Source organism: Marmota monax, unplaced genomic scaffold, assembly GCF_021218885.2.
Source record: "Marmota monax isolate L192 unplaced genomic scaffold, Marmota_monax_Labrador192_F-V1.1 WCK01_AAM20220418_F8-fsc00320, whole genome shotgun sequence".
Classification (NCBI taxonomy): Eukaryota; Metazoa; Chordata; class Mammalia; order Rodentia; family Sciuridae; genus Marmota; species Marmota monax.
The window spans coordinates 107,161-129,729 of NW_026694783.1; the positions used below are offsets into that span (position 1 = coordinate 107,161).

The 22,569-nt window shown below is 43.3% G+C and overlaps 1 protein-coding gene across 2 annotated transcripts; it reads right to left on the reverse strand.

Moving 5' to 3' along the window:
- Positions 1-10,568: 10,568 nt before the first annotated feature.
- Polr3gl (RNA polymerase III subunit GL) lies at positions 10,569-22,241 on the reverse strand. Of its 2 annotated transcripts, XM_046425783.2 has the most exons (8): positions 22,037-22,165; positions 14,410-14,578; positions 13,924-14,053; positions 12,446-12,514; positions 12,032-12,088; positions 11,753-11,826; positions 11,517-11,630; positions 10,569-11,054 (listed from the first exon to the last, which is right to left on the reverse strand). In XM_046425783.2, the coding sequence occupies exons 2-8, from the start codon at positions 14,533-14,535 to the stop codon at positions 10,968-10,970; spliced, it is 657 nt and encodes a 218-aa protein (XP_046281739.1). In that variant the 5' UTR covers positions 14,536-14,578; positions 22,037-22,165; the 3' UTR covers positions 10,569-10,967. The 2 variants fall into 2 exon arrangements, with proteins under 2 accessions (XP_046281739.1, XP_046281741.1); XM_046425785.2 differs by lacking the exon at positions 14,410-14,578 and having other exon boundaries at positions 22,037-22,241.
- Positions 22,242-22,569: the final 328 nt, after the last annotated feature.

Sequence of the window (22,569 nt, forward strand, 5' to 3'; positions counted from 1 at the left end):
TAGCACCACATAAAAATAAGTAAGTAAAGATATGTGTCCAACTACAACTAAAAAAAAATATATATATATATATATATATATATATATATATATATATATATAAAGCTATTGGGGTTGGGGTTGTGGCTCAGCGGTAGAATACTCACCTTCTACATGCAGGGCTCTGGATTTGATCCTCAGCACCACGTAAAAATAAATAAACGAAATAGAGGTATTAGGTCCAACTAAAATAAATATTTTTAAAAGGTATTAAAAATAATGTGAATTGAATAGAAAATGAAATTGAAAAAATATTTTTTTCACTTCAATCTTTTTTTTTTTTTTAATCTTTCATTCTCCATAGCTCTTTTGCTTTCTTCTCTTGGCTTGCTCCCTCCTTTTGAAACAGGATTGAACTAAGGATGCTTTACCACTGAGCTATACCCCAGCCCTATTTTGTGTATGTGTGTGTCCGGTCTCTCTGAAGGCTGGCTTGAACTTTCAGTCCTCCTGACATAGCCTCCTGAATCTGGGTTTGCAGATGAATGCCACCTTTCCTGGCTAGCCATCTGTTTTTCATTACCATTGTGTCAATCTAGAGCTCTCCCTGTTGTCAGGGTGACTCTCACCTGAACTCCTCCCCCTCTTTTTCACCTGTTTAAAAATTTAGTGGCTCCTCCCCTTTTGAATCTGTGATCAGGAAACTAGGTCAAAGTTGATGGAAAAGTTTTTTCTGCAGCTTGTTTTCCAGGGACTAGGAGGGTGGAGCAAGGACTAGAGCCGACCAGAGAGCAAGACAAAGAGATAAAGAGGCCCAGGCGCTCTAGGCAAGCGGCTTGTGCACACAGTCTGGCTACTGGTGCAGAGAAGCAGCCTGTGCACACAGTCTGGCTACTGGTGCAGAGAAGCAGCCTGTGCACACAGTCTGGCTACTGGTGCAGACAAGCAGCCTGTGCACACAGTCTGGCTACTGGTGCAGACAAGCAGCCTGTGCACACAGTCTGGCTACTGGTGCAGACAAGCAGCTTGTGCACACAGTCTGGCTACAGGCAGGGAGAAGAGAGACAATCTACACCCAAGGCCTCTTAGAGATTGGGTCCTGAAAGGGCCAGAACATATGCATCTCCTCCTGATACCCTAAAATCCCTAATTCAGCACTGTCTTAAAAAATTATCTATATGATGGACACGTTCTGCATCTGTGTTGTCCAGTATAGCCACTAGCCACACGTGGCAATTGAACTCTGAAATGTGGCTACTGTGGTGATGATCTGAATTTTAATTTTTTTCAATATAGCTTCATGTGACTAGTGACTCTATATTCAGCAGCACAGCAAAATCTGAGGAAGGAAGTAGCTAGAACTGCTCCCTTAGAGGAAACCCTCCCTCCCTTACAGCACAAAGGCCCCTCTCTACTTCCTTTGGCCTTCTCTGTACAATCTCTACCTCAGCCAGGACGTTTTCTGCAGGGGGTAACTTGTACACTTCCCTGGGTGTCAGCCCAGCATTGGAATGGGTGGTTATGGGCTCTTCCCATGTTCTCTCACATGCTGTTTATTTGTTTCAGCAGTGAGTGAACTCAGGGGTGGTCAACCATTGAGCTATGCCCTTCGCACACAAATCCCCACCCCCGTTTTTTGTTTGGGGCCGTGGGCGGGTACCAGAGATTGAACTCAGTCCCCTCTTCTTTTGAGATAGGGTCTTACTAAGTTGTTGAGACAGGCCACTGTGCCCAGCTCTGCCTTCAAATTTTTTAAAGAGCTGTAACCTACACATACAGCCATTAGAGGAGATTTAGTTCTGAATATTATGTATTCATCAGGTCCAGTCTAGTATAGGAAGATCTGAGAAAAGTCAGAAAGAAAATCATCTAAAGTAAGAAAAAGCTAAAGAAAATGAAAATCGTAAGAAAGAAGCACGTACTTCCTGACCAGGGTCTTTGTCTCCCATGGCTACTTTGAACAAACTGGAAATACAAGAATCTAATTTGGTTGAGGCACTGAGGAGGCAAAGTGTGGAGAGAGGATGTGACTAAGGATATGGTCAGTAAAAACCATCGTATAGAAGTTGATTTTGTGGAGTAGGGTGAAGAAGAGGATCTTTTCACAATTCTTTCAATAGTCTACAGACCCCTCCTAGAATTCTTTTCCTGGACCACATCGAGGTGATAGAATGCATAAAGTAGACATGGAATACTTTACTGATCCTCCAAAGGCCCCCAGTCCCTGTCCTAAAAACCCATGACCACAATAGTTACAAAATGGGAGATCAAAAGATTTTTCTGTTCTCCATCCACCTCCATTTTCTTTTTCTTTATTTTGGGGTAGGGTGGGGTGGGGTACTGGGGATTGAACCCAGGGGCACTCAACCACTGAGCCACATCCCAGCCCTATTTTGTATTTTATTTAGAGACGGGGTCTCACTGAGTTGCTTAGTGCCTTGCCATTGTTGAGGTTGGCTTTGAACTCGTGATCCTCCTGCCTCAGCCTCCCAAGCTGCTGGGATGACAGGCAAGCGCCAACGCCCCGCCTCCACTTCCATTTTCTAAACTGAAAGTTTCCTCTCAGTGATGGCTACAGATCCAGGGTTGCAGATCCTGGTCCAATAGGTGAGTCTAGAACCTGGAAAAGGTTCAGGGATTAGGCCTCCTAACTATTCAGAAGAAATAGTAGGTAAGCATGTGGACCCTAGAGCCAAACTTTCTAAAATCAAATTCTGCTTCTACCACTTGACCAGCTTTGTGACCTTAAGCACCTTGTTTAACCTCTCTATGCTACAGTTCATTTGTAAAATGGGGGATTAAATAACCATGTTTACCTCAGAACACTGTTGAAAGGATTAAAAAAGTATGCGTTATAAGGTCCTTGCTTAGCATCTCCATGGCCATCTTAAGTGACAGCTGCCATTTTAAGGAAAAAGTTTCACTTTCCAGCCCAAAGGCGTTTCTGAGAAAGGCTCACCACTCCCTCATACCAACACAACCCTTACCACCCATATTAGGGCCTGCCCAGCTCTGATTCCTGAGCCTCCCTATAAAAATCCAGAACCCAAGCCTGCGCTGCCTCTCTCTCCTGTAGAAAGATGGCCTTCATTTGTCAGCTCTGAGGAACAGACTCTCTCTTGTGTCTCTGCCTGTTCTCCATCTTTCATTTCTCACTTACCATCTCTCGTTCCTCACTTTCCCCTCACACATGAGCAGTATTAGCACGATGTCAATTATGTGTTTTTTATCTAAAATAAAAGAGGATTTCCTTCCCCTCTGGGGGCAGCAACACAGGGTACAGGAGCTGACTTGCCTGGAGTTCAGGTGGCAGGGGGGCGGCAGGGCACCATGGGGACTCCCACCCACCCTGGCGCTGACTGGGCCCTGTATATCCCGCCCCCCACACCAGCATCTCATAATAGAGCTCTGGGAGCACTAAAACTTTCTCTTTCATATTCCTATTATGCTTTATAGGCCTGTCATCCTCTGGAAATTAACTGGAAAAAAATTTTTTTTGCAGTACTAGAAATTTGAACCTAAAAGAGCACTCCACCTCTGAATTATATCCCCAGCGTTTTTTTGTCGTTTTTGTCTTGTTTTGTTTTTTTGCTTTGAGACAGGGTCTCACCAAGTAGCCCCAGCCTGGCCTGAGAGTGTGATCCCCTGCCTCAGGCTACCAAGTAGCTGGGATTCCAGGAGTGTGCCACCGCACCCTGCTTGAACCTTCTTAACTCTTCAGTGCACAGCAGAGGGGAAAAGCTTCCCACGGTTTGAGGTGATAAGCTGAGGAATAGAGAATACTGGGCATACAATGCAATGCTGCAGTAACTCTTAGATTCCTTATTTGAACATATTACACGTCTTTGATCTTTTTTCCTGAAGTGGCCTAGACTGCTTAGCACAAAGGTCGGCAGCAGCAAGACCATCGATGAGCTATTTCACACTGTTTCTATTCAATCCTGACCTTTCCCTTGGCTTGACCCTTTCCCGCCCTCTGCTGGACCTGTTATGTAAAGAGAAAAGAATGAGCAGACTGGAAGGCTGAGATTCTTCTGACTACCAATTGATGGGCCATCTCCAGGCAACAGAGTGGTGGGAGAAGGAGGAAGATGGGAGGTCATGGGGACAGGGTTGTGAATTCCACGTGCCCTGAGACCTGGGATGTCGAGCAAGTTTCATTCTCAGTCCTTTTTGGGTGATGGAGCTGCTGACTAGATCTCTCCAAGTCAATCAAATGGTCAGTAAACAGGTTCTTGGAAATATCTGGCGAGGTGCTCAGCCTGGGTATTTTTATCCTCCTGGACAGATGGTCAAAGAAAGGATTTCAGTTGCTGGGAGGGGAAGGAGAGTTTAGGGGCATGAAAATTGTGATTTCCTTATATGGTTCTGTGACTAAAGACCCCTCTTTTCCACCTCACCTGTCTAATTCCCACTTCCTCCTTCATCCACCCAGACTCATGGTTAATCATTTGTCCCTTGTTCTGTTTCTATTCCTGGTCTTTCAGGTTTGCCTCACCTCTCGGTTGCAGAAACTTTGCGAGACAGTGGTTGGGTAGGGACCAGGGTTTCCTGTCCTCCCGGGAGGCTTCTCTGCAGTCCTCCCTCTTCAGGCTGTCCTGCGGGAGGGCTCCAAACTCTCCTGCAACTTCATGCACCCCACCGGTCCCAACCCTCAGGAACATAATCTAAGACCTTGGAAACATAGGTCTGGGCTTCATATAACTTTGGAAAGTAGAAGAAATGTTTGTGGAGGTCAGAGGGGTTCAAAATGGTGACAGAGTCTGACCAGGCACATTTTTCTATCTCTGGTTTTGGCAAACTTTGTCACCTAGGGGTTGGAAGGGCTAGGACAGAGACAGCTCATTGGCGAGGCTGTGAGTTCCGTTTCACTGTCAGGGAGGTCTGCACGTTAGGAAGGAGGTAGGGAAGAAGTGATAAGTTACCAGAGTTCCTCATTTGGGGCTTCATCTTCCTTTGGCCTTCTCTTCAAACTTTTCTTCCCTTATTTTTTCCTATAGCTCAGCTTCTCTGATATGACCCACGCTGCTTTGTGGGTGGGGAAGGCTGTTCCTGACACAGACACTCCAAGGTTAATGGGAACCCAGTGGGGAGGTAGAAGTAGGGAAGAGGGATTGCCCTGTGGTTCATGTCGCTCCTTCTGTCTTGATTTTAGCTGAGGTCGATGAACTGAAACACAGCCGGAGGAAACTCTGAGCCAGAGGCAAACTGAAGTTTTACAGGCTGCACCAGCTTGCAAACATTTAGACACGATGCAGTTTCTTTCTAAAAATTTAAATTGGTTGTGAACCTTTAGAAACCAGATTTCAGGGATGGCAATTGAGCTCAGTGGTGGAATGTCTGCCTAGCATGCACAGAATCATTCAATCCCCTGCACTGTCAAGAAACAATATAACCAAAACAGATTCCACTCAGACCTACTGTCAAACTTCTCATTAAAAGCCTCCATGTTTGGTAATACTGAGTCACATTCGTTCATTGCATCGATCCAGGAAAATTCTGATTAGCCAGTTCTCACCTCCCTCTGTGGCATCACCCTACCCAATTCATCTCTTCATACCTGCCCTCTGTCTGCTGTTTAAGTTTGTCTAGGGTTGTCATTGCTGCTCTAAGAATTTCCTCCGGAGGACTTCTAAGATTTGGGATAGTGAACCATTCTCCTCAGGGCTCTCATAGGAGTCCAAAGTAGACCTGTCACAAGCGAGAAATGTCTTTGATGTGCTTATTTTGTCTTTAAAAAATGCAAATTTTGATTTACATTACATAGTATACTTGTGTTGGTTTCGGTATAAAAAGTGATTTGTCTCTCACCAAATCTTCAAAGTAAAACTGACACTAAGGAAGATATGCCAGGTATATTCTGTGGCTCCAAATAGTTCTTACCACATCCTCCCATGGAAAAACCAATTTAAGCAGCACAGTAGAAAGGCATGAAGCAAAGAGAGACATGGAGAGACAGACATGGGGAGAGATTCAAGATGGGGAAATTATTTTTTTGTAAGACAAGAAGGAAGGAGCCTGAGAGATCAGATCTCCTTCTGGTCCTGAGCCACCCCTGCTTGCCTGGCCCCATCAGCTTCTGTGATGTGTGCAGACATCCCTGATGTCTCTGCACAGGTGTTAGAGTGGTAGCTCGGGGTGCAGAGCAAGACCCAGGACAGGAGCCAGGCCCAGGCGTCAGGAGAGAGGCTCGGGAAAGGAAATGGAGTGTTCAGAAAAGGGCTGGTCAGCATTTCCCCTTTCTTTAAGGTCCATCTCTGTTTCACTTCCTCTTACCACCCTACACGAGAAAAACAAGGGAGAAGCATTAACTTGATGAGGGAATCTCCTCTCCAAGATGGCTATGTCTCTGGCCATAGCTGAGCAAAAGGAGGATGAAAACCAGGGTTTCTTTCTCTGTCCAAATGAGGCTTCAACTATTCCTTCCAAGAAGAGAAAGACCTCAAACCTGTGTCCCTGACTTTGGTGGGCTTCTTCCTCCTCCCACCCTTTTCAGAAAGACAAACATAGGTCTAACTGACCCCCTCTATTCTAATACTACCAATGCTGTTCTGAGTGTAGTAAAGTGCTAGACAGAATTTGGACACTTCCCCTTCTCTACTGTACACCAAGAGAAAAGGAAACATGGGATGGGGACAACTGAGGAAGAAGCAGAGGTCTAAACTTGGGGAACATAGTCCACAGTGAGGCTCCCGAGAGGAAGGGACGTTTGAGAGTGGAAAATAGTCCTAGACTCCAAGGTCATGGAACATGGGTCAGGGTCCACTCTGGATCCCTTCCCTAGCTCTTGGAGTTCAAGGTCCTGCAGTTAGGGATCAATCAGCATCTCCCCACTGACTCCTATTAGGGTCGTGGTAGAACCTCCCTTCCTTTTAGGTTTCAAAGAGGCAAATTTAGGTCCGTTGGATAGGCAACGCCCTTTCCAAGATGATGCTAAAAAGGTGAAATTTCTTATTTCCTGATTTGTGATCCCAAATAACCTTGGGGAATAGATGGACTTAGTAGTGTAAAGGTCAGTAGAGAAAAGGTTACAACTGGTTTGGCCAGATTATCTAACTGAGCTATTTCTGTCTAGCTCAATTATCTTCTCTGTCCACAGGCCAGATGAGATATTTGAGAAGGATAGAGAAGACCTTACCTGCCAGCCCCTTCCTTGGTCAGAAATCTTAATAGTCAGCTTGATTTGAGTTGGGACTTGCAGGTTGTGACCTTGAACTCTAGGGATTCCCCCCCCCCATTTTTTTTTTTTTTTTTTTTTGGTTGTTGTTAGTTGACGGAATTTCTGATCTCCCTGCTGCTCTTGGGAATGACTGGCTAGATGCCTGAGGTATCTTTAGCCAGCCCAGGCCAAAAATAAGGTGGGAAAATCCAGAGGATAGAATGTGTTTAGCAAAAGCCAGACACATCCTGCCTTTGTTCTCAGAGCCATATGGACTCTTGCAGGTGGATCAATATCAGTACTACTGTGTGAGAGCTGGAAGGGTTCCCAGAGGACACGTAGTCCAAATCCACATATCAGAGTGAGGAAATTGAGGCATGGAACTTTCACATGATTTTTTTCAGGGCACAAAACTATGAAGTAGTGAAACTAGGACAATAAAATAGTGCTTTGCCCAACTGAGATGGCATTTCTTCCCTTGAACTTATCTGTTAGTCAGACTGCGCCTACATGCCTCCCTTTCTTTCTTTCAAAGTTCAAACAACAATAAAAATCAATTAAAGAAAACAACTGTCTTTTTCTTTCTAAATCATGGGCACTCAATCACCTTATCCATTTGACTCTCCAATTTTTTTTTTTTTTTGTACTGGAGACTGAGAGACTGAGCCCAGGGGTATTCTACCACTGAAGTTAATCCCTTTCCCCTTTTATTTTTTTTATTTTGGGACAGGATCTCACTAAGTTGCCCAGGCAGGACTTGAGCTTGAGATCCTCCTGCTTCAGCATCCCAAATCGCTGTAATTAAGGCATAGCCACCATACCCAGGTTGACTCTCTAGTTTTTTTTGTTTTTTTTTTGGTCTCCACTCCCATCCTAAGTTGCAATTTTTTTTTTTTTTTGAGAGAGAGAGAGAGAGAGAGAGAGAGAGAGAGAGAGAGAGAATTTTAATATTTATTTTTCAGTTTTTGGCGGACACAACATCTTTGTTTGTATGTGGTGCTGAGGATCCAACCCGGGCCGCACGCATGCGAGGTGAGCACGCTACCGCTTGAGCCACACCCCCAGCCCCTAGGTTGCAATTTACATCGAGGTCTCCCATTCAGGCCTCCTGCAAACTACTTTGAGTACCTATACTTATTGCAGACCTGGTTCTCAAGTTGCCTGCCAAAGTGGGAGAGGACCAGGAAGGTAAGGGATGGAGCATGGGTAGGGAAAAATAAGATTCTTGTCATAGAACCTACTCTGCCTGGGCCAGTGTGGTCCAGGTTGTGGGCATGGAAACCATCTCTTCCACACAAACAGGCCCTAGCTGACCACAGTACAGGGCTGACAAGCACTGTGTGAGTCCTCTGCAAGTGTTCCTCCAAGGGAATGGCAGCTCTGTGTACTTGGCTTTGGACTGCCCGCCCAGTAGTACCTATGGTAAGTCGGAGAAAGGTCAATGGAAACACTCTAGCTTATGCCTGGAATCTGGGGAATCTGCCGGGTCTCCTGTCTCTGGCTTTGCCCAACAAGGTCACCTGCCAGGAAGGGCAGGAGGCCAGACAGAGTAGAGTTCAAGAATCTTTCCGACACTTTGTCTTTGAGGCAGTACAACTGATCCCAAGTGGTCATTCCAACCTTTGTCCTGCTTTCCCCAGCTTGGTGAAAAAGGATGTGTGCATGTGTAGAGGTTCAGGTGGGATAGGGTTCAAGCTCTCCTCCACTGTTTATTGTCCAGACTCTTTGTTCCCAGACTAGGTTACACAGGATTTAGTGAATGGCCCTTACCCACCATAGCTACAGATATAGTGGAGCAGGTTAGGACTGCGGGGTGTGTGCAGTGTGTATGTACATATACAGAATATGGTAAAAGGAAAAAAATTCAGGGTCTTTTACTTTTGTTTTCTGCTGAGCTCTCCCTAATCAAAATCATAGGCTGAAATGTAGTCATGAAAAACCCCAGTGACAGATCCCCTGCCCCTGCTCCACTCATACAATACCTCAGAGAACTAGAAAAGAAAACACACCAATCATCACAAATTGCTCAATAACTCTGGAATGTTCTGTTTCTATTCCTGTTCCCTTTTCTATTTTCTTGGCTGCTTCTATCTTAACACTACCACGTTGAAACTACACTTTGCTTTCTAATATTTTTTAGTTATAGGTGGACACAATATCTTTATTTTATTTTATGTGGTGCTAAGGATCAAACCGAGTGCTTCACACATGCTGGGTGAGGGCTCTACCTTTGAGCCACAACCCCAGCTCCTGAAACTAGAGTTTTAAGGGGCTTCCCTCAATGAAGTCAAAGCTCCTCTTCATGGTTTACAAAGGGGTCAGAAACATCAGACCTCCGATTACCAATCTCTACCACTTGGTGCTACAGGGAATGGCCTGCTTAAATGCAGTTGGGAAACTTCCTGAAGGTTCTCCTACAAACACCTTACGACTTTCACCGCTATTATAGCAACCCAGATATGTACGCTCCTTTCCTTATTCAGTTCCTATTCTGGACACGCAGTTTACTCATGACAGCTGCGTGGCAAGTAGCTGGAACCAATCAGCTCTTCTAAGGCTTCTCAGAAGCCAATCAGAGTCTAGGGAAGTGACCTCACCCAGGGGAGAGCTGTGTGGGCGAGAAAGCATCTCTCAGAGCTGACTGTCCCTAAGTCACTCCCTTCCTCTCCACCCTCCTTACTTCCTGTAAAGCAATACCGCCTACACCCCCTCCTCAAAGAAGGGAATGAGAAGGCTAGCTGAATTCTACAAATTGAAAGACCAAAAGAGAAACTGTGGCTTCTGCAAGCGGAGATTAGGATATTTAGGGAGCTCCCTCTGCATACACATTCTATTCAAAGTGGGGTCTCCAGGGACTAGAAGAGGACTGAGCATGTGGAACAACAGTCAGCCCCGCCTCTCCCCCCACGTTTGGCTTTCTTGACTCTCCCTACAAAAATAGCTGTAATCATTCTTTGTAAATAAGGGCATGATCAAGGTCAAGTGTGGGAAAGCGAGGGCCTGTGTCCTTGTGAACACATGTGAACAGAGGTGATCACGTAGCTCTGACCTAAAGACCAGAAACTCAGAAGCTGGCCAGTCTGTTCAGAGTATGGGCTAGTCTCTGCAACTCGCCCCCAGTCCTGTAGATGAGTTTCTTTTTTTTAAGTTATTTTAGTTGTAGATGGACACAATATCTTTATTATTTGTTTATTTATCTTTATGTGGTGCTGGGGATTGACCCAGGGTCTCACACTTATACCACCAGCCCCTGCAGGTGAGTTTCTGAATATTCCCTGGCAGGGCTAGACAGTGAATATGTGTCCCATCTGCAGGTGGGAGGGAAGAAACAAGGGTCAAGAAGGCTACAGCACCCAGTGTACCCACTGGACTCTTGTCAGGTAGAGACAGGTTCAGCCCAGCATCCCCTTCAGCCTTTCACCAGACATCCTTTTGGAGACAGATAAAAAACATTTTATTTAAAAATATAAAATTGGTCTTATTCCTCCCGTTCCCACCCGCAATTATGTACACACACAAAAACAAAACAAAACCTAAAAATCAGGTAGTGGTATGCATACAGCTATCTCAGCTCTAACCTGGTTATTCTTTCCATTCTTCTTTCCCTTCATTGATACTTGCCCCTTTCCCCAAGAATCAGAGTGATACAAAGTTTCAGAAGAAGAGGGGTAAAAAAGAATGCTATGGGTCATCATTCCTTCTCCAGGGACTGAATAGGTAATGTGGACTCTGACCAAATGATTTCTTTTGTCCACAAAACTAAATAATAGGGACAATTATTCCAAATCAAGAAAAATATGAGGGCCAGGGTGTTGTTTCAAGCTTTTCTTCAGTATATAGCCTCATCCATATTGTCATCACTATCACCCCCAAAGTCCTCTCCATTGTCAAAATATGACATGATATAGTCAGTTTCCTGAAATGGAAAAAGAGAAGTGAAAGTCAGACATGCTTCAGCATTCTCCTTCTCCCTCTGTACAGGACCCTTTACTCCCAATCACCCCACCCAGGTCTGGAGCATCCCTTCTAGCCGTAGTTGTTCTGCCCTACTGGGGACTGAACCCAGGGGTGTTCTACCATTGAGCTACCTCCCAGGCCTTTTTATTTTCATTTTGAGACCAGGTCTTGCTAAGTGCTAAGTCTGGCCTTGAACTTGTGATCCTCCTGCCTCAGCCTCCTGAGCTGCTGGGATCGCAGGCGTGTGCCGCAGTTCATTTTTGAGCACAGCCTGGGGACACACTAAGTGAAGGGAAACCCCGTCCTTCAGTGGCATTTTCTCCTTTGGCCCTGTAACCCCCTGAGAAGAGCATCTGCAGTGTGAAGAGTTGAGAATCCGGAAAGGAAGGGAGGGGGGACTGAAGTGGAAGGTCCCTGTCACCTCTTCATGCTCTTCTTCATCGTACTCCTCTTCTTCTTCCTCTTCCTTTTCTTCTTCTTCTTCTTTCTCCTCATCTTCCTCTGAAGTCACTTCTTCCTCCTTTTTTTCCAAGGTCTCATATGAAGATGAAGAGACTCAGATTCAGTTCACAGATGGGAAAAATCAAGGCAAACATGTGCCAAGAGACAGAGAGTAAATCTAGGGCCCAGGAGCTCTCTACTGACATTTTTCCTCACCTCTAATTTCTGTATTGTTTCTTCTTTATCTTCTGTGGTCTTAGGGGGCCTCTTGGGGAGCAGAATGGTGGTCCCTGGTGGGGGGATTGAGAGATGAAGGGTCAGAAAGCACATAGTGGCTGCCGTCCACTCTACTCTCCTGCAGTGAACATGTCACTCTGCTGCCCTCATGTGGCCATCATGACACCTAACAAAAACTCTAGGACCAGATAGGAATTAGGAGAAAAGACCTTTTAGCGGACAGAAGAAACTTCTCCCTCCTTTTACAGATACACTTACTCTCCTTCTGTAGTTTCCGCACTCGAATCTTTAGCTCTCGGGGTAGACGCCGCCAATCTGGGAATGATGAAAATGTGAGTGTCAACAGGACCCTGCCTGGAGTCATCAATGAATAATGAATGACTGCTATTAAAGGAGAAGAGGGTTTTTAAGGACAGGAAGGAAGGATGGGGTTGGGTTAAAGTTTCTCAGGACAAAATTGAGGGTTAGATGCCCTCATGAGGAGTGAGGGTTACTTATGAGATTTTTTGGGGACAAAAATCTTAGAGTGTTTTGAAGCATATGTAAAGTTCTAGTTTGTAGACGCTACATGGGGAAGGGAATACAGGGACATTTGGGTGAGGGTGGGGTGGTGGTTTGAGGCATATCAAGCATTTAAAAGAAGGGCAGTCAATGAAAGAGCTCACCACCTACCAGGGTTCCAATCAATGGCACTGTCAATTGGTCCTGACATCTGATATTTGTCTGAATAACGTTCCACATCTGAAGAGTCAAAGGTCAAGGGTCAGAGTTTTATTTCTCTCTTTTACTTTGAACTGGAGATTGAACCCAGGAGTGCTTTACCACTGAGCTACATCCTCAGCCCCTTTTTAGTTTTTATTCTTAAACAGGGTCCCACTAAGTTGGTGAGGGTCTTGCTAAGTTGATGAGTTTGGCCTTGAACTTGAGATTCTCCTGCCTCAGAATCCAAGTCACTGAGATTACAGGCATGTGCCTCCATGTCTGTCTCCTCCATATTTTTTAATGGTGCATTATTGTACATAATGGTGGGATTCATCATTACACATTTGAACGTATACATGCTACAATAATGTAATTTAACTGATACCACTCCCTAATATTTCTCCTTGCCCCGCCCTCTTTCCTCAACTCTACTGATCTCCCTTTGATTTTCTTTTCTTTCAATATTTTTTTAGTTATAGATAAACACAATACCTTTATGTATGTATGTATGTATGTGGTGCTAAGGATGGAACCCAGGGCCTCATACATGCTAGGCAAGTGTTCTACCGCTGAGCCCCAGCCCCAGCCCCTCCCTCTGATTTTTATGAGATCCTATCACCACCTTTCTTTTCCTTTTTTCTCTCTAGCTTCCACATGAGGGATCAGGGTTTATCCCTTAAGAGCCCTTAAACAGGATTGTTCCTGAGGGTTCACCCTTTCAACATTAAGAAATGGTCAACCTTCTCATACCAACACACAGCCCAGGGAGTCAGCTTCAGTGAGGACCTCATTACCCTTCTAACCTGCCCTTCTGCCACCTGAAATTATGACGATATTTCTTTTTCCCTTAGCTCAAAGGCATTACCATATTAAGAGATAAAGTAGTGAACTGGAAAGTATACCCAGCAAGAAACCTGTGTTTCAGTCTTTTTCTCCTTGCTAACAGGGTTAATTTACAAAGTTTTTCACCTCTCTGAGCCCCAGTTTTCAGGATTCCAGCAGAAAAGCACCAGCTGTCAATACACTGAAACACTGTACTTGCATACCAGTTGGTAAGTGGTCACTGCCCCAAGCCTTCCACGTTTCCTCTTTTAGTTCCCCCTTACCTACCTCCCTGTGACCCACGAGCCAGAGGGTTACTATTTTACCTAGGAAGGATGCTCAAAGACCCTGCATCCTTCTGATTGTTTGGGGCTTATTAAATTTTGCTTAAAATTTAATACACACCTCATTTATACGTATGAAATGAGATCTTGATACTTAACCTCCCACTGTCCCAGGACTATTGTAAGACTCAAAACAAATCACACTGAAATGCATTTTAGACACAGAAGTGATTACCATCATCTCCCTAGTTAGTGTACTTCCCCTAGCTCCCGGTGGTGGTGCTGAGCACAGGCACTGCCCATGGGAAGCACTCCAAACATGATGCTAGCACGTCAACTGACCTCTCTTGGGAACAGCTGGCCGGATGAAGTAGGGGAGCTGCCTCATGGCCCCTCGTAGCTCCTGCTTCAGTGCCAGGACATATTCCCCTTCCTCTCCTGAAGGCAGAGGTACTGGGCGGAACTCCAAGGGCTAAGGAGGCAGGAGCCATGGTCAGTTCAGAGAGAAAATTCTGGAGGACATACTTATGAGAGCTTCTCGCCTCAATTTAATCCAATGCTCCCACTGAATAAGCAGAGGCCAAAAAAAAAAAAAAAAAGGGCGAACACCCCAGCATTTTGAAAGCTGGGAAGCTGTGGGTATGGGAAGTAAGGAGAAACACTTTTTTGGCCTAAAAAACATCCCTGTGAGTTCAAAGTATAGAGACAGGGTGGAGGGTGGGGAGGGCAGGGAGGAGGTCAGTTTTATGGTGGCCCAGGAGGAATCTAGGGTCAGGTAGAGTCAGCCAGGGGCACATGGGAGTCATGGGAACGGAGGGGAACACTCACAGGGAAGAGTGGAGAAGGCTGTAGGGTGGGTGGGGGCAAAGTATCCCCCTTCCCAATGCCCACGGCCTCCATGTTGAAGGTCAACTGGCCCCGGCCACGACCCCGGCCCCCACCCCGGCTGGCCATGGTGGAGGGGGGCCTGGATTGTCAGAGATCCAGTGAGAAAAACCTGATAAAAACAAAAACAAAGAGAAAAAGAAGCACCACAGAAGAGTCAGGAAGCGAAGGATTGGGCAAGGCAATCTTCTCTCCCTGACACCTGAAAAGTCAGTGTCACTGAACAAGTTTTGACCATGAAGACACAATGTCAGGCAGGGTATTTCTGGAAATATAAACATGGATGAGACATAGTCTTAACAGAACAGATAACTTTAGTTAGTCTAACTGCTACACAAAGGAGAAAGTGACTAGATGTTTGGATGAAACTTCCATAAATCCCTAAGACAATTTGGGGTATATCATTGCCTATATTTCTACATATAATTTTTTAATTCTTTCTCTCCCTGATCTTCAAACCTAACCAAGTCTGAATTTAATCCACTGGAATGCATTTCAGCAAAACGTTCATTAAGTATTTAACATGTAAAAGGTAGTGTGCCAAGCACTGTGGGGACACAAGAATGAATCGAATCACCAGAGGAATCTCGTTGTCACCCACAGGAAGAAAGACATAATCAAAGTGATCTTATTTATCATATATTTATTTATTTATTGTAGCACTGAATTGAACCCAGACACACTCTACCACTGAGCTACACCCACAGTACTTTTTATTTTTTATTTTGAGACAGTTTTGGGAAGTTGTCCAGGATGGCCTTGCTTGCTATCCTTCTGCCTCAGCATCCCAAGTAACTGGGATTGCAGGCATGTGCCTCTGCATCCAGCTCAAACTGATCTTTTGAATAGCACTTGTAAGCACACAGAAACTTGCAACTGGAAAGACCCTTAGAAGTCATCTAATCCAAACCCCTCCTAATGTACAACTCCACTCTGTAAATTACTATTCAGTTTCTGGTGGTATTTTCCTAAAGAGAAGATATGCATTCTTCCCCCAGGTAGCTCCTACCAGTGTGAATCAACTCTAATGAATAGAAAGTTTCTCTTTGCACTGAACTGGACTCTGCCTCTTGCTATCAATCCTGAGGAGCCAGTCATAGGTAGCTAGGCTATAAGCACACTCAATAAGCACCAATAAGCACACTCAACACTCCGATCTTGGTTTCTAATACCATTTTCCCATTAAAAAAAAAAAACAAAAACAAAAAACAGGGCTCCTAGGAGAAATGGTTGAATTTAGGACTGGGCAGGAAAGAAATAAAATGAACCAGGAATATCTCAAGGTGCCAGAAAGTAAGGAAGTGCTCCACAATCATACACACACATTGATGGGGCTGTCAAAGTGATATCCAACTAAAGGAGCTCCTAATGGCCAAAACTGGAATAATTTGAGAAATGACATAAATTCATATTGGATTATAATCTCAAAGTATAAAATAATTATCCATGAATCTATAAGAGCATAAATGACTGAATATATTAATACATGGGGGAGAAAAGACAAATCTTTCGTGCAAAATTCCAAAAATAAATTATGTAGATACTCCACTCTAAAAGGGAGAGGAGCATAACTCCTCATTCCTTAATTGTGGACTATATATAGAAATTTTTGTTCAAAACCATTTGGAAAGCTAGAGGGTAGGAAATGACTTTACAATAGAGAGATGAACAAGTATTACTTCAGCCAGGTGACCAAAGTCAACATCATCAACTGTAATCATGTCGACACATGTGTCCCTAATATGATATGATAAAATGGTACTCTTATCTCTGTGATTACCCCTCAAAACCCCACCACCTCCCTAGGTGCAGTGATGCACCTGTAATCCCAATGACTCAGGAGGCTAAGGCAGGAGGATTGCAAGTTTGAAGCCAGCCTCAGCAACTTAGTGAGACCCTGCATCAAAGTAGAAAATTTAAAAAGGTTGGGGATGTAGCTCAGTGGTAAAGCACCTCTGAGTTTAATCCCCAGTACTGGAAGAAAATAATAACGACAACAGAACAACTCATGACTTTAGTCTGATATGAGAAAAACATCAACTTCCAGCAGAGGGTCATCTTATAATACACCAGACTATTACTCCTTAAAACTGTCAAGGTCATCAAAAACAGGAAAGTCTGAGAAACTGTCACAGCCCAGAGGAGCCTAAGGAGACATTTCAACCAATATCCTGATACATGAAAAGAGTGTGTGTGTGTGTGTGTACACACACACTGACCTGCATAATAACATATCAATATTGTTTCATTAACTGTAACAAATGCACTATACTAATGTACAATGCTGGTAATAAGGAAACTATGAAAGTATGTGCCAGGAACATATGGGGAACTCTAGATACTATATGCTTAGTTTTTCTGTAAATCTAAAACTGTTCTAAAAGTAAAATCTATTTCATTAAAGTGAGTAGCAACTTGAAATTCACCAAAGATTAGTTGATGAAAAAAAGACAATATGTAGAAAATAATTTGTTTTGTCAAAAATACATACAGACAAATAAATTTAAAAGTTGTTCTTGGGGCTGGGGCTCACCTGGCATGCATGAGGCCCTGGGTTTGATCCTCAGCACCACATAAAAATTAAGTAAAGATATTGTGTCCATCTACAACTAAAAAAATACATATTTTTTAAAAAGTTGTTCTTGAAAGATATACACTAAAAATTAACATTGATTTATTTGAGGTGATGGGGATTTTTGTTTTAGGTATATGGATTTAAATGTTTTCCTTATACTGAATAAATACTGCTTTTGTAATGATAAATTTAAACATACTTACCAACTAGTTGGTAAGATTAATAATCTGTAGCTGGAAGGAAAAGATGGGAAAATGTGTCTGGGTAATCCAGAAAGTTTTAAGCCTAATGTGAGGGAAAAATTATATTGTAGCACTCTTAAGAGAAAATCATCCCTTTTTACAAAAATATTTGTGTAGTTGTAGATGGACACAATACCTTTATATTATTTGTTTATTTTTATGTGGTTCCTAGGAATGAACCCGGTGTCTTATGCATGCTAGGCAAGCGCTCTACCACTGAGCCACAAACCCAGCCCCAAAATCATCCCTTTTATTTACTGATTATAGAGGTAAAATGCATTTATTTCAGAAAATTTGGAAACATAAAGATATAAAGAAAAATGCCCATTATTTCATGGCCCTAATATTAAGTGGTAAGTATTATTAATATTTTGATATGTACTATTTCAGTTTCTTTCTCTGTGTGTATATACATACATGTGTATCTTATACAGAAATAGTGAGGAAAAAATTACATAAAAAATATGAGGAAAAAATTATATCTCTTCAGAGAGAACATACTAGGGGAGGGAGGGTGTCCTGGAGACTAGAGAGAGAATAAGAATTTCTCATTGTATCTACAGTCCCTTTCAAGGGAAAAAGCACTGGTTTAGGGACCCTTCTGCTTGACAGACAATTCTAGCAGAGGAGGTGGGAACTGCACTGATTGCAAAGCAGTGAGGAGTCAAGACAAGGCCATGAGCTTGGAGGTCGACAAATCTGACTCCATTTCCATTTAAATGAGTGACCTCCAAGGATGCTGGGAGCAAAGGCTCAGAGAGAAGACAAAATTTATTTACTCTAGACTATAAACTGGCAGTTGGAAACTATAAACCATTCATCTCCCCGTTCAGCTCAGGAATCTGTAATGGGTCTCTACGTACTTAATACGGGGATAGAGCCTAAATTCTTGAGGATATTTAAGGTCTCCCATAATCTGGTTCCAATCCGCTCCCCTTTAACATGGACCTTCTCTAGTGCTTACCTTGTACTCAGCCTTCCCGCAAATGATAACATCTCATATATGCTATTCTCGTTCCCAGTAACGCACAACTGTGTACTGTGGTACAAGTTACTAAAAAGAAAGTTGCAACAACACATACAGAAAAACATCAACATATACATCAGAGATGACGAAGGCAGTTAACTGTAGGGAGTAAGAACATGGATTTGAATCCCAGTTTTGTCATTTCCTAGGTATAAATGTTAGCAATTTATTTATTATCTCCAAACCTGTTTCTTCATCTATAAAATGGCGCTAATAAATACTATAACCTTAATTCATTCAATAAATATTTACTGAATGCCTATTATGTACCAGGCATTGTTCTAAGTGGTAGTGATATAAAAGTGGGCAAAAAGGACCAAAAACAAAAAACAAAACTGCTGCTCCCACAAGGTTTAAGTGGAGTTTATTCTGGTGGAGTCATAAGCCTATATATGATTATTTCTGGTTTGTTTGTTGTGGTACTGAGAATTGAATCCAGTAGCACCACTACTGAGCTACTTCCCCAGCCGTTTGTTTTTATTTTGAAACAGGGTCTCATTAAGTTGTTAAGGCTGTCCTCAGAGTTATGATGCTCCTGCCTCAGACTCCCAAATTGCTGGGATTATAGGCATGGACCACCATTCCTAACCTATAAATGATATTTCAACCCATTAACTGTGAGATCCCTAAAGGAACTGATCCAGGGACTGAGCCCCTAGGCACTCTAATATTTGCAGTTGATATATTTGTCATAAATAAGGTAAAAAGTCAACACTGTTATTATATATTTCTTGGGAAACCTAATGAAAAAAAATCATCCCAACAGAAAAAAAAAAAATGGGCAAAGAAGATGAACAGGCAATTGACAAAAAAAAAAGAAGAAAAGTCAATAAAGACTTTCTGCATCTATCAAACTGACAAAGGTAACAAAGATGTAAGTGATACTTAGCCTGTTATAAGTTTTTTTTTTTTTTTGAAAGGACACTCTCATACCTCATTGGAAAGACTATAAGCAATCTTTCAAGGGAGCAATTGGATCACTTCAATTAATAGCCTTTTAAACATTTATATTCTTAATACATAATCCTACTTTTAAGGACTATCCTAAAGAAATCATCAGTTAGCCGGGTGTGGTGGTGCATGCCTATAATCCCAGCGGCTCAGGAGGCTGAGGCAGGATTGTGAGTTCAAAGCCAGCCTCAGCAATTTACCAAGGTCCTAAAGTAACTCAGCAAGACCCCATCTCTATATGAAACATTAAAAAGGACTGGGGAGCCAGCACTGTGGCGCACACCTGTAATCCCAGTGGCTTGGAGGCTGAGACAGGAAAATCACGAGTTCAAAGCCAGCCTAAGCAACTCAGTGAGACCTTGTCTCTAAATAAACTACAAAATAGGGCTGGGATGTGGCTCAGTGGTCGAGTGCCCCTGGTTCAATCCCTGTACCAAAAAAAAAAAAAAAAAAAGGACTGGGGATGTGGCTTACTGGTTAAGCACCACAAGGTAAAATCTCTGGTACAAAAAAAAAAAAAAAAACCGAAAAAACAGATATACAAATATGTTCATCAAAGAGCTACTTATGGTAACAAAATTTTTGAAATAACCTCAATGGTGCAGTAATAAATGAACAATTAAAAAACTCAAATAGCATTTTAGACTATTGTGTAGCCATAAAAATCACAACTTGAAATAATATTTAAAAGCAGGGGGCTGGGGTTGTGGCTCAGTGGTAGAGCGCTTGCCTAGCATGTGTGAGGCACTGGGTTTGATCCTCAGCACCACATTAAAAAAAAAAAAAATCCATTAACAACTAAACAATATTTTAAAAAATAAAAATAAATAAAAGCAGAAAAATGTTCACGATACAGAGTGGGAGGAAACAATATAAAGTTCTACTTATTGTATAGTCCTATTTATGTATAAGATACATATGTATGTATATACACACAATTTTGTATGTGTATATACACACAGAGAAAGAAACTGAAATAGTACATATCAAAATATTAATAATATTTATCATTTAATATTAGGGCCATGAAATAATGGGCATTTTTCTTTATATCTTTATGTTTCCAAATTTTCTGAAATAAACGCATATAACTTCTATAATCAGTAAATAAAAGGAGTGATTTTCTTTTAAGAGTGCTACAACTAGGGGCTGGGGATGTGGCTCAAGCGGTAGCGGGCTCGCCTGGCATGCGTATGGCCTGGGTTCAATCCGCCAAAAAACTAAAAAATAAATATTAAAAAATTCTCTCTCTCTCTTAAAAAAAAAAAAAAGAGTGCTACAATTAGGATAGGTCTCCTGAGCTACATATTATTTAGAATATTTGTTGGATATTGACTGAAGAACAAATATAAAAAATGGGATGACTAGGGATTGGGTTGTGGCTCAGCAGCAGAGCGCTTGCCTAGCATGTGTGAGGCCCTGGGCTCTATCTTCAGCGTCACATAAAAATAAATAAATAAATAAAGGTATTGTGTCTAACTACAACTAAAAAATACAACAACAAAAAAAAAAATGGAATGACCTGCAAAGAAAAATAGGGAGTTCTTTTATTAAAGAGAGGGTCTGGGGCTGGGGTGAGTTCAAAGCCAGCCTCAGCAATTTAGCAAGGTCCTAAAGTAACTCAGCAAGACCCTGGTCTCTATATAAAACATTAAAAACACTGGGGAGCCAGCACAGTGGCAGACCACTCAGTGGTATAGCCCTTGCCTAGCATGTGTGAGGTACTGGATTCAATTCTCAGAACCGCATATAAATAAATAAATAAATGTCCATCAACAATTTGAAAAAATATTTTTAAAAAGGGAGGGTCTGGGTGTGTAGCTTGGTGGCTGGGTGCATGCTTAACATTCAGGAGGACCTGCCTTTAATCCTGTCCACCCCCAAAGATGTTTACATAGAAGCTGAATAACAATTTATTAAAAAGGGTTTATCAAAAGAACAATGCATGGCTAGAGTAAATAATTCACTATGATTCTCATTGTCTAACATTTTTCTGGCATATAGTAGCTGCTCAATAAATATCTGTAGAATGAATACATGATTTCTATAGTCTTTGCAAATTTGAGACCTTGTGATGCATAAAGACTCCTCTCAAGTTCTTCTTGCCTTCTTTCTTCTCTGGATTCTGAAAGCAATTATGAAACGCTAATACTATGAACCACTAATTTAAAAGCCCGTAATTATGTACTGTAGTGTCTCTTATTGTTCCCTAATTATATAAGGAATTTAAATTCTGCCTCCCCGAGAGTGCTAGTTTCCAGAAATCAATTCCATTCAATTAACGCTCACTGGGCACTATGTATTAAGTACTAGAACCTGCCCTACAAAGCCTTACAATCTAAGAGGAACAGAAACACTATCAGAGGGGCAGGGATGGCAGTTCAGTAGTAGAGTGCTTGCCTAGCATGTGTGCGGCAACAGGTTCAATTCTCAGCGCCGCATATAAATAAATAAAATGAAGATCCATTAACAACTGAAATCAAATCAAATCAAATGATTTTAAACAGAAACACTATAAGAGAGTGCACCCTAATAGAGGCAGGCGTAAAATACTACCATCGACTGGGACAAATGAGTTCTGCAAGAAAAGCAGTCCAGGAAAGCCACAGGTAGGAGGGGATAGCTACGTCTTGATGGATTTAAAAAAAAAAAAAAGTCAGGCTCTCAGGGGAGAATATCAGGAGGTTCACGGAGGTGAGGCCGTAGCAAAGAGAGACACGAAAGAGCCTTTCACTTTGGCCTCAGCCCCCTCCCCGTGAAGGAGGTACAACTTACGGTTCTCTCCGTACGACCGACACAGCCACCGGCGCCCACGAGAGCAGCTAAGGGGCCAGAGGGCGACCCAACGGGCTGCCGGAAGCGGCGTCGGTCCCCAGCCGGCCCGGGGAACCAGTTCTGGGAGCGTGGGACCCAAGCGGCCAATCGCCGGGCCGGACCTCGCCAGCCCCCCCTCCCGCACGCGGAGCGCACGGCGCGGCCAACTTGAAATTGGCTCGTCTTCCTCAAACCGGCGGCGCTCTGAGCCCGCCTCCCGGAGCTCGCGATTGGTGGGTCCTCCCGGAGCTCGCGATTGGTGGGTCCTCCCGGGGCTCGCGATTGGTGGGTCCTCGCAGCCAATCTCGTAGAAGCCGCGGAGGGAGGGCCGCCCCCGTGAAACCCAGACGGAGGAGGGAGGGGGCGAAGCCGGCCGCCGGAACTAGGGCCCGGGAGCTGGCCGCCCAGAGGGGTGCGGCTGCAGAATTAGCGGGGCTCACTTACTGCCGTCTTCTCCGCAGTTAGAGGTGCGCCTGGCCAGCAGGCGTTCTCAG